This window comes from Apium graveolens, chromosome 7 (assembly GCF_009905375.1).
Source record: "Apium graveolens cultivar Ventura chromosome 7, ASM990537v1, whole genome shotgun sequence".
NCBI lineage: Eukaryota > Viridiplantae > Streptophyta > Magnoliopsida > Apiales > Apiaceae > Apium > Apium graveolens.
In genome coordinates this window covers 143694051-143707994 of record NC_133653.1, presented here as the reverse complement: position 1 = coordinate 143707994, position 13944 = coordinate 143694051, and the positions used below count along the sequence as shown (strand labels likewise).

The 13944-nt window shown below is 33.3% G+C and overlaps 1 protein-coding gene and 1 long non-coding RNA gene across 2 annotated transcripts; one reads left to right on the top strand and one right to left on the bottom strand.

Moving 5' to 3' along the window:
• The first annotated feature begins 234 nt into the window (after positions 1 to 234).
• Positions 235 to 7004, top strand: LOC141675201 (enhancer of rudimentary homolog). The gene is made up of 4 exons (XM_074481914.1): positions 235 to 417; positions 3839 to 3932; positions 6451 to 6571; positions 6673 to 7004. The coding sequence occupies exons 1-4, from the start codon at positions 415 to 417 to the stop codon at positions 6761 to 6763; spliced, it is 309 nt and encodes a 102-aa protein (XP_074338015.1). The 5' UTR covers positions 235 to 414; the 3' UTR covers positions 6764 to 7004.
• Positions 7005 to 7511: 507 nt separating this feature from the next.
• LOC141672340 (uncharacterized) lies at positions 7512 to 8434 on the bottom strand. Its single transcript, XR_012555468.1, has 2 exons — positions 8109 to 8434; positions 7512 to 7888 (listed from the first exon to the last, which is right to left on the bottom strand). It is a non-coding gene; the product is annotated as an uncharacterized LOC141672340 (long non-coding RNA).
• Positions 8435 to 13944: the final 5510 nt, after the last annotated feature.

Below are 13944 nucleotides of genomic sequence, written 5' to 3'. Positions count from 1 at the left end.
TATAATTATTATTTGAAGCTAAAACTGAGTTCGAGATTCGAGTCGATCCGGGTTTAAATCGAGTTAGGCACATCCTCGAAAATTAATTTTAATAATTATTTATAAAATTAATAAAATATATTAAGATAATAAGATCATATTTTTTATTCATTTATTGTAGTGTACTAATTAATGAAAAATAATATAACGATCAATGGAATTTAAAAAATTGAGCAAAGACGGTGACTTTTTAGAACGACGACTATAACCCATGGTTTAGTTTTTAAAGCCGCTGATAATCTCAACCTTGTATCTATAATCTATAGATACAAGCTAATACAAACACAACTGAAACTCAACTTCCTCCAAGATTGTATTACAATTATCCTAGTACAAAGTCAATTCACCCTTGTTTGTTTCCACCACTCGCCAATTATGGTACTCTCTCTCTCTCTCCCTCTCTCTCTCTCTCCTGTCTCTCTCGCTTGCTCTCTCTCTCTCTCTCTCTCTCTCTAATTTAGAGGTTTTTGGGGAGTAATCAAATTTTAAGGTTTCTTATTTTTTTAGCTCAATTTAAGGAATCTTCTTCTGTATTCTAATGTACAAAAGTGTTTATATATATATATATATTTATTTGCTTAATTAATAATGTTTTGTTTTGTAAATATGTAAACTTTTTGGTCAGTGCATTATTGGTTCATACTACATGTGTTTATGTTCGAACTGAGTCTTCAGGGGAAAGTTAGTTTTACTTGAGTTCTCAACACAATTTATGATTCGTTTTGTTGCTTGATAGTTTTGAAATTATAATGATGGATTTATGTAGTATTTATTATTATTTTATGCTAGAGCTTGATTAGCTACCTATAGTTTGTTAAGAGGTTAGAAAGATTCAGTTTAAAGACAGAATGGAACATAAGTGAGATAGATATTTGATGAATTCATGATGAGGCCAATAAGTTAATAATCCTTCTTCAAAGTTGATTGTGAGTCATCGTCTTATTGAATTTAATATAGATAGTTTTGTAAAGTAAAAGTTGAATCTTGCTTTAGAAAGTTTTTTCCAGTTAACTTTTTACAGGTTCTTGGTTGTTTCTTATTTGAGACTTATCGTTGAATTATTTTCATATAGGAGAACAAAATGCAGATGAGAAGTGATATTTTATGTTTTATATGTGAGTTATTTTTCAAGTTAAACAGATTTCTTTCTAGTTAAAATTCTCAAAAATGCTCATTGTGCCTTAGGATTTATATTAATATCATATATTTGTGATCATTCCATTAATTTTTTGAGAGTTGACTTATTATGCCTTGGGATATTATGTTTTGTTCTTTATTTTATTACTTTCTACAAAATCCGTGCTAGGATAGTTTCTTTATTTTCATCTTCCATTTAGTATCCTACATTTACATGCCACAACAACGTTTTCTGCATTTCATTATTTTTCTCCTGCTCTATAGTTCAAACCAATGTGATAGAAAGCGGCTAATCTAAAGAATAAGGGTTTTGTTAAAGGGGGAATTGGTAAATCTTCATAAATCTTTTGTTCCACAAAACAAATATCTCATTCCGTCGGTCCATTTTTAGAATTAGCATTGAAATATACCTGGATGATCCTCAACTAATTAATTAAGTAATCTATATTTTTCATAAGAGCTCCACTGCACAAAGACTTCTGCTCGTCGGCACCAATCATATCATGCTCTTTTTCTGATTATGCGTTTAACATCTTCTTAGTTAATGAAACTTAGTGATGGGTTGTCTGATGACAAAAGTGATTCATTTATTGGACTTTGGAGTCGCTTGATATAACTTTTAGATTAGCTTGACATTTTTTAGAATTTGCATGTACTTGGGATCCCAGTTTAGTAAAATTGGATGGTATCAACTTAGCAGGAGACTGGTAGAGTGTGGAGTCTGTGGACCAATTAAGTAACTCTTCTGTTTTTCATTTTATATGTACGGTTTCCGTCCACCTTAAACGAGAACTTCGTGATTAGTGTTATGGGGTAGCATTTAAAGGTAGGTAGATACCCTCGTGACATTACAGCTGAACTCCTGTCCTTTGAAAACTTAGGAATGCAGAAACTTGATTGTTCTCTCTTTCATGTCGTGTTTCTCAAAAATTATATTCTCTTGGGTGAGTGGTTAGTTTCTCTTGACATTTGAAATAACTGCAAGTAAAATCCTATATTACTCATATAGTATAATAGTACTTATCCAACTTTAATCTTTTACAGAATAGCTTAACCCAATGGAATCATGTATCTGCAACTGAATGCATAGTTAAAGATACTCTATAAGGTTACCAAGTTATGGCTCAGGGCGACAGTTCCTGCCCCTAAGATATATGATATTAAATGTTGATATAACCATTTGAAAGCTTGTGAAGAGAGATTAGCTGACCACCGAACTATGTAGGCAGCTACCTGGACCAGTTCAGTTTGAGGATTGATTTTTTTTTTGGGGCAGGATACCCTGTGTATTTAAATTTCTATAATTGACCTATACAAGAAATAAATTAGGGACCTATTTCTTATTTAAGTCTACACTTGTAGGAAAATTATGGAGAAATTTATTAATAATAAAAATATCCAATACCAGGTTGAAATGATAGTGTTTTCCACTCTGATATTTAAAAAACCATGTGCAGTATTGTCTTGATGTTAGGAGTCTGAAATGCTGGTTATTGTGGATAGGTATTGTTGTATTAACAGTAATTAATGGAATTTAATGAAGGAAAATCAGTCTTCGGAATTGTTTCAAAGAAGGAACTAACAATTATTTTTAACTCAGTTGGTGCTTTTGGAATAGTTCCTCTTCTATTAGAGACCATTTGTTAAGAACTTAATCCTTTAAGTTTCACTGAGGAAAACACTTTATAGTTTATTAATGGAGGATTAAAATCCATTAGATGACGGATTTGTTTTAAAAAGATTAAGTTTTAGATTTAATGTTTTTTTCCAGTATAAAATTAGAAGAATCTTAATTCCATGGAATAGGAAGAGAAACTAGGTGAGCTGTTTTTTTTACCTTACCTTCTTTTCTGTATTACTTTATAGAACCCAAGCTGGCTAGTAACACTAATCTTCTTCTCTAAATGCAAATATTGATCACTCCTTCCTATTTAAGAACCGATTCGGAGGGTTATCATGAATCCACGGTGATCATGACAGATTTAAGGAACAGTATTTATGTAATAAAAATGATAAGGAACTAGCATGATTAATCATTAAACTGCTGGAGAGAGTAAATACAATTGATAGGAACCCATAAACGAAGACTCAATTCAATTTTCTTTTATAAGTCTTCTTTAATTTGTTGGGATTACATTACTTATGCGGGGAATAAAATCCTAATAACACAACCTAATAGTCCAAGGCCCAAATGATAGGGTATATGTTCAGTAAATTCTAGCTCCACATATAAAACATGCAGGTGAATACACCAAGTTTACTATACTCAATAATTCAATATACTTGCTATCTATTAATAAAATCCGAAGTTCCCGTACTTTTCATCCCTCATCACACGGGGACTAAACATGACTTTAAGTCTTCAAGTAAAATGATAAAAGAGCAACACCAAAGTGGACTTGCTGAAGCCATCTATTATCGTGCATAGACTTGACTTTATTGAAGCATTTAGAAATAACAAAATTAATGCAGACAATTGGAGCATTAATTTTCGTACATGTTAAATGATCACTGTTCTAATTGTGCTTCTTAGGTTTTATTTTCCTCTTTCCAATTTTTAATAATCTTAATTACTGATTCTGATAGAATTGGCCTTGACTTTGTACTTTATGATCATTTGGTGTGATTTATCTGATTATTACTTTGGCTTCCTTGTATTCAGGCAAATCGGCACACCATTATTCTTATGCAGACTTCCCAAAGCAGAGCGACTCGAACATTTATGGATTATGATTCAATTAGTCAAGCAATGGATGGTATGCTTCTGTGATATCTTTCAACCTCATGGTTAAGTAGTTCATTTTACTCTTTTTGACTGGTATTTACCCTCTAGGATTAAAACATAAATTTTTTATAAACAGAACTTGGTAGTAAAGAGCCAGTATCCCACATTTGTTATATAATGGAAACGCCATATGGTTTGCAGGGAAGTAATGTTGCAATAGATTTGTGTATATTCCATTTCATAGTCGCTTTACTTTCTATGTGAGTAAACTTTTCCCTGGTGGACATATCTTTCCAATGTTGTCAGATTTAAGCCAATAAAATAGAATCAGATAGGATTACAGTTTATCTCACCTTTTATGACAGCACAGAGGGCAGAAAGGCTGAAATGTCTATCGCTGAATTTAGAATTCTTTCATTTTAACAAGCTTATCCATATTCTCCGATGTTCGCCACTCCCAAGTCCAGTTTAAGATATTCTTTTCTAGTAAATACACTTGAAAAATGACGATTTCTTTTGTCCTTTCTAATAGGTTCGTATAATTATAAATTTTTAATATTGGTACGCCACAGGAATACGTTATTCTTGTAACAGTACTGTAGCTTGTTCCTGAGTTAAAAACAGGTTATGCAACTGAAAGAGAAGTAAACTCGAGTAAATATTCGTCCGTGTTTGTGCTCCCTAGTCGTTTTGGAAAAAAAGGCAAAGTAGGAGGTAGAAGTGCCTCCATTTCCCTCAAAAAATGGGATGAAAGGTCAAAAAAGCGATCAAAAGCCTTTTAAAACCTTGTTTGTTGTAATTCCAAATAAAACTTGTGTCCTTTTACATCCATATATCCCGTGTAAAGGATAAATGGATGTAAAAGGACAAGTAAACTCATTGCACCTAAAATGCACTTCAGAGCACACCGCAGAAAATTGTTTCTCTCCATTTTAGTTATTTTTATCTACTTCTCTTTACTTTCATTCGCTTTCACTCCTGTTAAAATACGGAGTTAGACATAATTTACATGCAACAGTATTCATATACTAATGGACTTGTTTCTAAAAGGCTGAAAATCCGAGGAAATCAAATGAAGAAGAGATAGGGCAAGGCGTTTAGAGACAAGCTAGATAATCACTTCATTGTTGACTACAAAATTTAGCAAAATTATCAAGATTGAGAAGTGAATATTAACAACCTTATTACTATTGAGTTTGAATAAACCTAGATGAACTAAAATTTACTCTCTACCGAGTATGGATAGGGTCAGGTTCCGCTATTATATATTTTGTATATTCAATTAAAAAAATTATGTAAGATTGAGAGAAATGTTGTATCACGCTTAGAAATAATTTATTTATATAAATAATATATAATTTGTAAAAAAGACACGATGTTGTGCAGAAGAACAAATTTCTATAAGTTCCTAAAAAAATTTTGTGTTCTGCTGGAGAACACCCCCCCTCTCTTTCCATCATGTACCAAAACAAAATGGATAAATATGAGTTATTGATAAAGTACATAAGGCTCAGATTGCTTATAAGTTCTGATTTGATTCTAACCCCGGATATATAAGTACTAACAAATTTATCCTAATTCTAGAATGTTCCTGATAATAATAAAAATAATTAATAATTAATTTCAATTAAATCTTATCTTGATAATTATATAATGATTAATTAATAATACATCAATTGTTTGTTCCTCATCCGGTAACAAAAAAAGTATGGTAACTTAGTATTATAGTACTTGAAGTGTATCTATAGTTTTTGAAGGCTTTAAAAGGAAAATGTCTCCATTTTTGATGATATGGAGTATTCTGTATATGAATTTTTTCCCGCTATCAGTTACTGAGGATCACTATATTAATTTTTGCTCTAGTGCTGCGGGGCTCTAATATTGCATTTGCTTCAGTTTAATAACATCAATTTAGTTCCCTGAATGTGTCATCAACCCAAATTCATGTTGGATATGCTTAAGAACCATCAAAAGATTCCAAGACCATGTAAGCGTGAGTATCTGAAGGAGGAACAATCAACGACTCTATTTAAAAAGATTTACTGGACCTAACATATTATAAATCGGTTTGAATTGTGTTTTACATGTATATGTTTCAATGGCAGTATGATATCTCATTGCTAATTCTCCGAATATGTTTCCATCTCATGTATTCTGTTTCTTATATATATTAAGACAGAAGTTCAGCGTAGGACTTTAGTACTAATTGTACGACTTGGAATTGTATTCATGTACTACAATCTTTTGTAAATATTCAGCATGCAGTACATGATGCAGAACATTTGTAAAATTCCAAGTTCTTCATTTAAGGTCCTGCATATAACAGAACTCATTATATTAATGATGAAGTATCATCTTAATTCTGGAATAATTGGTCGTTGATGCATGGATTGACCATTTTACTAGTAGACGCTCATAATCTGCATCATCTACTTAATTCAACATTATAGTTGCTGTTGTGCTTATTTAACATTATTATCTTTCTCATTTGAGGTGATTATAAATGTAGAAAATTGGAAAGACGCGATTAAATTGCTGACATTGTGCAGGTATATGTGGACTTTATGAAAGGAAAATTAAGGACTTAAATCCAGCCATAAGAAACATCACTTATGACATTGCTGATCTGTACAATTTTATCGACGGGCTTGCTGATATGAGTGCATTAGTGTACGTCCTCTCTATCTCATGAACTTGGAATTGAGATGTCTATAGTGTAAAGCTTGAAATAATTTGGAAAATTAATGATGAATCTGAATCTTTATCTGCAGTTATGACCACTCAATTCAGGCTTACCTTCCATATGATCGGCAGTGGATTAAGCAGCGTACATTTCATCATTTGAAGAAACTGGCCAATTAATTCATTGGATCATTGTTTTCTGTGTGTCTTATGGTGTGGCCTCTAGATGGTTCTAGAAGAAGAAATCTGGAGTAGGAATCATAGTTTGGGCCTTGGCGATCTAATTAAAAAGACATGATGTAACTTATATAGCTGGGAAATAAACCCCAGTTGCTCAAGTCATTGTATGTTATAGGCTTATAGCTATGTGTTTTATTGCGCGACTTAAATATTGGCATACATATGTTCATGTGTTTTTTAAGTCTTGCATAGTGTACGTTTTAGTACAATGCCCCCTCCCCCCTCCCCCAAACAATCAAAAAGGGGGTTTTCATATATAACCCAGTTATTAATTTTTTTTGCAAGAATACCATCACCTTTTAAAAATATTTGCAAAAGTACGTTTTGCAGCTTTGGAACAATTTTACAACTACATTTGTAACTTAAATTTTAAAAATTATTTGTGAAAATACATGATGTAATATCATATTTTTATAAATATTTTCAAAATAAAATAGTATTTTTTTAAAAAAAAATTCAGAAGTTGATAAAATTGCAAATAAATTAACAAGAAGTTGTATTTTGTAAACAATGATTGTCCAGATCTTCGGCTTTTCCTCGGATCTATATCTCAATTTTTTTAGAATGAGCGTGCATTACTACAGTAATTATAAACATTTGGATGTTTATCCTTACTAATATAGTAATATTTCATTGCATGCATGGAAACATGGAAAAGAGCATTGAAATGAATTATAGCAATGAAAAAGAAATGAATGTCAGAATGTGTATAACGTAGTAATAAATCCTTTGCATGCAAATGATGATACAAACCACAAAGGCCATTGCTTTGCGTTATATATTCTTTTGGATAATTTCAGTCAGCTTCTCCATTGGCTTGCTATATATTCCAATGCTTTCGACGCCATTTTGCAGGTAAGTGCCGAAAAATCCATAAAATTTAATACCTACTTGATAGTTAAACTCAATCTGCTCCAAGCCCTTATTTGCCGGACTTGCGATAAATGGTCCATAAGTGGTTTTATTGGTACGGAAATTAATCAATCTCAGGAATTTTGATCCATTATGATCCTGGTACCAACCACTTACTCCGGTGATGTACTCTGATGGATAGTCAAGAGTGATCTGCAAAATTCATTATGGATAATCGTGTCATTGCTAAAATATCTGACCCGACTCATTCTAGTTAAACTACTCCAGAGATGTACATGCTAAGCTACAAAACTAGAATTTATGATATGAATGCGCAAAATTTTCGAGGAAGGAATGCAAAATGCCTAACAAAAAAGGAGTAGTAGTAACTAAAATAAATAAAAATTGAAGAGTGGAGGGATCAGAGGCTCACCGTGTCGAAAAAAGTACAACCGCCTTCACAAGGAAGACCAAGTATTTTGGAAGTGGTTAGTATAGTTCCATTTTCAACATAAAGGAACTGAATGAATTTGAAGCGATTTTCATATCCACCAATGTAGATTTGTGCTATTTCAGATTTGCCTTTGTCATCCCAAACACTTCCTGATGCTTTTGCTGCTGGCCCAACTTTAAACATTCTTGTTAATAACAAGGACAAATGAGGGATGGATATATACTCAAAATGAAATGGTACAGGTGAACTAGAGTCTATTCTATATACAACTCTGAATGTAACCAATTTCAAAACCTAGGTGCACGTATACCATGCCTGGAGGGCAAGAAAGAAAAGGAATGATGAGTAGACAAGGGCTAAATTACAGAATAATTAGGCCTTCAAAGGGGGAATAGAATCAAGTTTATTACCACATATATAGGAATTTTTTTTTTTAAAAGGAAAATGTTAGGTTACAAAAATTAGTTCTCAAAAAGTGTTACAAATGACACCTGATGTTTATGACTAAGGCTCCGTCTGATATTCTGTTACAGATAGTTACAACAGCTTTTTATTGAAAAACTGTCATAAAGGTGTTTGATAAATTCTAAAAGCTGCTGTCTAAAAAAACGCTTTTGGTTTAGCTTTTACAGGAAGTAATTATCAGTTTCACCATCAAATCTTCTCAAAAATATTATTTTTATATATTATATCTCAAAATATGCATAAATTTAAAAAAATACCAAACAGTTATCTAATTTTCCTGAAAACACTTTTTTCACCAACACTTTTTCTCATAACACAACAATTTTCAACAGCACTCCCAAACAAAGCCTAAATATAAATGAATCTCTGCATTCACAGTAATAACACTAATTAAATTATTTCATATTGCAAAACCAGAGACTTTTGTTCAAAAAAAAATACACGAATCAGCGAGTCTTCTGCAATTTTGATCAAGCTATTTTGGCTGAACAAGCAAGACTATCAGCAGATCAAGCTACGTAATTAAAACCCTTAAAACCTACTTGAGGGATCAACTATTTGATGCTTTTTATTATTTGACATTTTGAGTTTTGGCTATAACTAAAATTAATATTATTAAAATTTTTTTTTTGTAAATTAAAATTTTAATTATATATTTTTATTCACAAAAAAGAAATTAAGAATTTTTTTTAATTATACGGTCAAACCACCTAAAAATGTGTGCTAAAAATCAAAATATCAAATAATAAAAACTGGAGAGAGTATGAATTAAGTATATAAATTTTATTATTCCATCAATGAATCTTTTTTTCACACCCCTTATTTTATATAAAACTGAAACCTCCTTCTTTAATCTTCAAATTAAGGATGGTCCACCAAGATACTTACTGTTATAGGAAAAATTTCGTATAACAGTGTTTTGGAGGTTGTTGGTTGGAATAACGATCAAGGGTGATGTGTTAAGGCGGGGGAAGGTGGTGTATGGTGATGAATGAGCTTGTATGATACTCCTCAAGAAAGAATAGGGTTTTCTTTATTCATTATCAAGTGTCGACTCATGTCTCATACAAGTGCCTACGTACCCTATTTATAGAAATCAAGCCATAAGTAGTTCTTGGGGAACAAGTCACTTTGGTTAGGGTTAGGGTTTTTCGACCCATGTAGATGTCCCGTGTCGGCCCCGAAATTCACGAACAGCCCAGTCATCTATGAGTTATTTTCCATATTTCAGATAAATTATCTAAGTGCGAGCCGGCCTGGTCACCTCGGCCCGCACCTACTCTCCTTCAATCCACTAGTGGGCCTTCCCCCTCGTTATTCCATTAGATTTTAGCACACGAGCCCAGCTCACGTGTGAATACACTCTTTCATTTAATGATGGGCCTACGAGTTCAGTGTAGACAATACAGGTCCAACTCGTGCTACCAGTCCATGAGCCCAACTCGCATATTGTGAGACCAGTTAACACATCAACTCATGAGCCCAGCTCGCATGTACGAGCCCAACTCACACATTAACTCACAATCCAAACTCATGCATCTGATTATTTAAGCCCAATTATTTAATATACCCATAGGGACCTATTTAGGGCCCATGCTCCAAAAACGGGCATAATAACTACCCCCAAAATTCCTGGTCGAATTTTTGGGGATAGGAATTTTCCAACATTTATTTTTTCGCTCCTGCGAGCGTGAGCCCACGAGGTCGCATCCGGCCGCCTCGCATTCCTTCCAACTGTCGTGACTTTTGAATGTTTGACAACTATAAGACATCTGACATGAGGATTCGTGTTGCCTTATGAGATGATGACACATGTCAACTGTTGGATTTTTAACGCAGCGGGGGCATGGCAAAACACTTTTACACATATAAAATCCAAATAAAAGCATACAGATCATGAATAAAAATTCGAGGGATCGAATCTAACCTTTAAAAATAATTCGGAGACAACGATCAGAGATCCTTAGCAATTGCTCCTCAAGTGTGAAGCACTCCACCGGTATCCACCAAGAAAACGATGTTAAGGAGGAGGAAGGAGGTGGAGAAAATTGGTTTTTCCAAACTTTTTGGGTTTTGTGTGGGTTAATAATAAAATTAGGGTCTATAATAGTGTATTTATAGGCAAAATTTTCAGCTGAAATTTTCCCATAAATATTATTATTATTATCCCATTTATTATTCTCATTAATAATTAAAACACCTTTTAATCATTAATCCTTTTTCTAAACACTTTAGAAATAATTCTCTCTCTTGATTTAATTTCCAAAAATTAAATCCTTTAATTAATAATATTAAGAACTTTTCTTAATTAATTTATAATCAATTAAATCTCATTTAATCAATTATTGTAATTGCCAATTAATTATTTATTTCATAAATAAATAATTTATTAGCCATTATTAATTAATTCCTCCACCATTAAATCATTCTCTTTTTATGGTGTGAGCCTGTAGGTTCAATATTAAGCCGATAGTAGAAATAAATAATAATAAAACTATTTTATCATTATTTATATAAATTCTCTAATTTTTTAAATATGATTAATTAATTAATCACATTTATTCTACATCGTGAGTGATGCTTCTCAAAATATCGTGACTATCCGGATAATATGAATTCACTGCTTAGAATACCAAGAACCTGTCAGTGAATAGTTACCGTACAATAAACTCCTTCTACCCTACAATGTCCCGATTAAATACAAGGCATGGATCTCGTGTCAAGCCTATGTAATTCAATCACTTGCTTACCATTTACTATGCGTAGTTCTATGTAAATTAGAAACTCCTTTCTAATTTCATTCACTCTGGCCAGAGATTCCTGAACTAGCATAAGTGGATCAGCCTTGAACATTCGCTTCCTTCACTGGAAGGGGTAGATCCTTTATTGATCATACACTATCTTCGTGTACAAATTCCTATACCCAGAAGAGCCCTAATAATTGTCCCTGGAGACTAAGAACTAAACTAAAGCATAGTTCAGTGTACACAAGATGACTATGATGACCTCAAGTCTAAGGATACTTGTACAACTATCACTAAGCGAACAACTGCTGACACGTGAGTGAACTCCATCAGTTGTTCAGCTAGGCGAGTCATGTTCAGTGAACTTATTCTATAATAAGCACCTACATACTAGCTATAGTGTCACCACACAAATGTCTATGAGAACAGACATCCTTTATAATGAAGCAAACATAGTATGTACCGATCTTTGCGGATTATTAATTACCAGTTAGTAATCCTATGACCAGGAACTATTTAAGTTTAGAGTTATCATCTTTTTAGGTCTCACTATTATGATCTCATCATAATCCATAAAAAGCTTTACTCTAAACTATGGTATATCTTATTTAAACACTTAAATAGATAAAGCCCGTAATAAAAACAAAAGAAGTCTTTATTAATATCAATAAAATCAAAACAGATTACAAAAAAGTTATTTCTAAATCCTAATACATGATTGGACTTAGGACATATTCCTTTCAATCTCCCACTTGTACTAAAGCCAATCACTTTGGTATCTAATACCCATCTTGTCTTTATGACGATCAAAGTGACTTTCATAAAGTAGCTTTGTGAGTGGGTCTGCTATGTTGTTATGTGTGTCAACTCTAATTCAATACAATATAAGAAATGTTACCGCGCTCCCACTAACCCTTTTGTAGACGCATGGTTCATCTACGTTTTTGATAAAATCAAACTCTTTGATTGTCTCATCAAAACGTATGTTCCATCTACGAGAAGCTTGCTTTAAACCACTTATGGTTCGCAGTAGCTTACACACTAGGTTTTTATTTCTATTGGAAAGAAAACCATCTGGCTAATTGCCAGATCTCATAGTCGTAGTAAGCAGCAATCGCAAGCAAAATCCGAATTGATTTTAACAGGGCTACAGGTAAAAGGTTTCATCAAAGTCAATTCATTGCCTTTGTTTGAATCCTTTTGCCACAAGCATGGCCTTATAGGTCTCCACCTGGCCATCTGCTATTATCTATCTTTTGTATCCCGTATACATAGATTTCATTCCGGATTTCATGGCACTATGCCATTTCTCTGAGTCAACACTACTCATAGCCTCATTATAGGTCACAGGGTCGTCATCATCAATGATTGACAACTCATTATCATTCTCAATGACAAGGCCATATTTCCTCTCAGGTTGGCGAGACACTCTCCCTGACCTATGAATGGGCTGTTCCACAAAAGGTTGTTCAGTCAGAACAGGTGTTTCCACTTGATCCGTAGTAGTTTGTGCTTCTTGAACTTCATCAAGTTCAATTTTGCTCCCACTGTTTCCTTCAAGGATAAACTCCTTTTCCAAGAAGGTAGCATGTCTGGAGACAAACCCCGATGATCGGTGCAAAAGTAATACCCTAAAGTCTCTTTAGGATATCCCACAAAACTATATTTTCCGGATCGATATTCCAGCTTATATGGGTCAACTTTCTTGACATAAGCTGGACATCCCCAAATCTTAACGTGTTTAAGACTCGGTTTCCTTTCTTTCCATATCTCATAAGAAGTTTGAGGAACAGATTTTGGAAAGCACCTTATTCAGTTAATATGCTGAGGTTTCCAATGCATAACCCCATAGGAATACTGGAAGATTCTCATAGCTCATCATGGACCGAACTATGTCTAACAAAGTTCGATTTCTCCTTTCAGATACCAATCTGGAGGAGTCTAGTGGGAGACTATACCATTTACTTAGAGATAATCTAGAAACACTCCATTAAAGTATTCACCACCTCGATCTGATCGAAGAGTTATAATACTATGTTTGGTTGTTTCTCCACTTCATACTTATATTCTTTGAACTTTTCAAAGGCCTCAGACTTGTGTTTCATCAAACACATATCCGAATCCAGATCTATCATCTATGAAAGTAATGAAGTATGAAAATCCACCCATGGCTTGCGTAGACATTGGTCCACATACATCTGTGTGTACCATTCCTAGCAAATCTGCAGCCCTCTCTTCATGTCCACTAAATGGAGACTGCAGTGCCACTATGAAGTGAGATTTTCATCATCCCTTTTCTTTTATTAGTTTGTTCAATCTGAAATAAATTATGTCACATACATATAGACCATTATTTAAAGCACCACGTCCATAAAGAATATTATCTCTAAGAATAGAACATTCATTATTCTCAATAATAAATGAAAATCCAGCCAAGTCTAACATGGGAATAATATTCCTCACAATCGAGGGAACAAAATAACAATTATTTCAAACAATAGTCTTGCCCGTAGGCCTATGTAAATGAAATGATTCTACATCTACAGCAGCAACTCTTGCTCCATTTCCCATCAGTAGAATCACCTCCTCTTCCTCAAGAGTCCTAC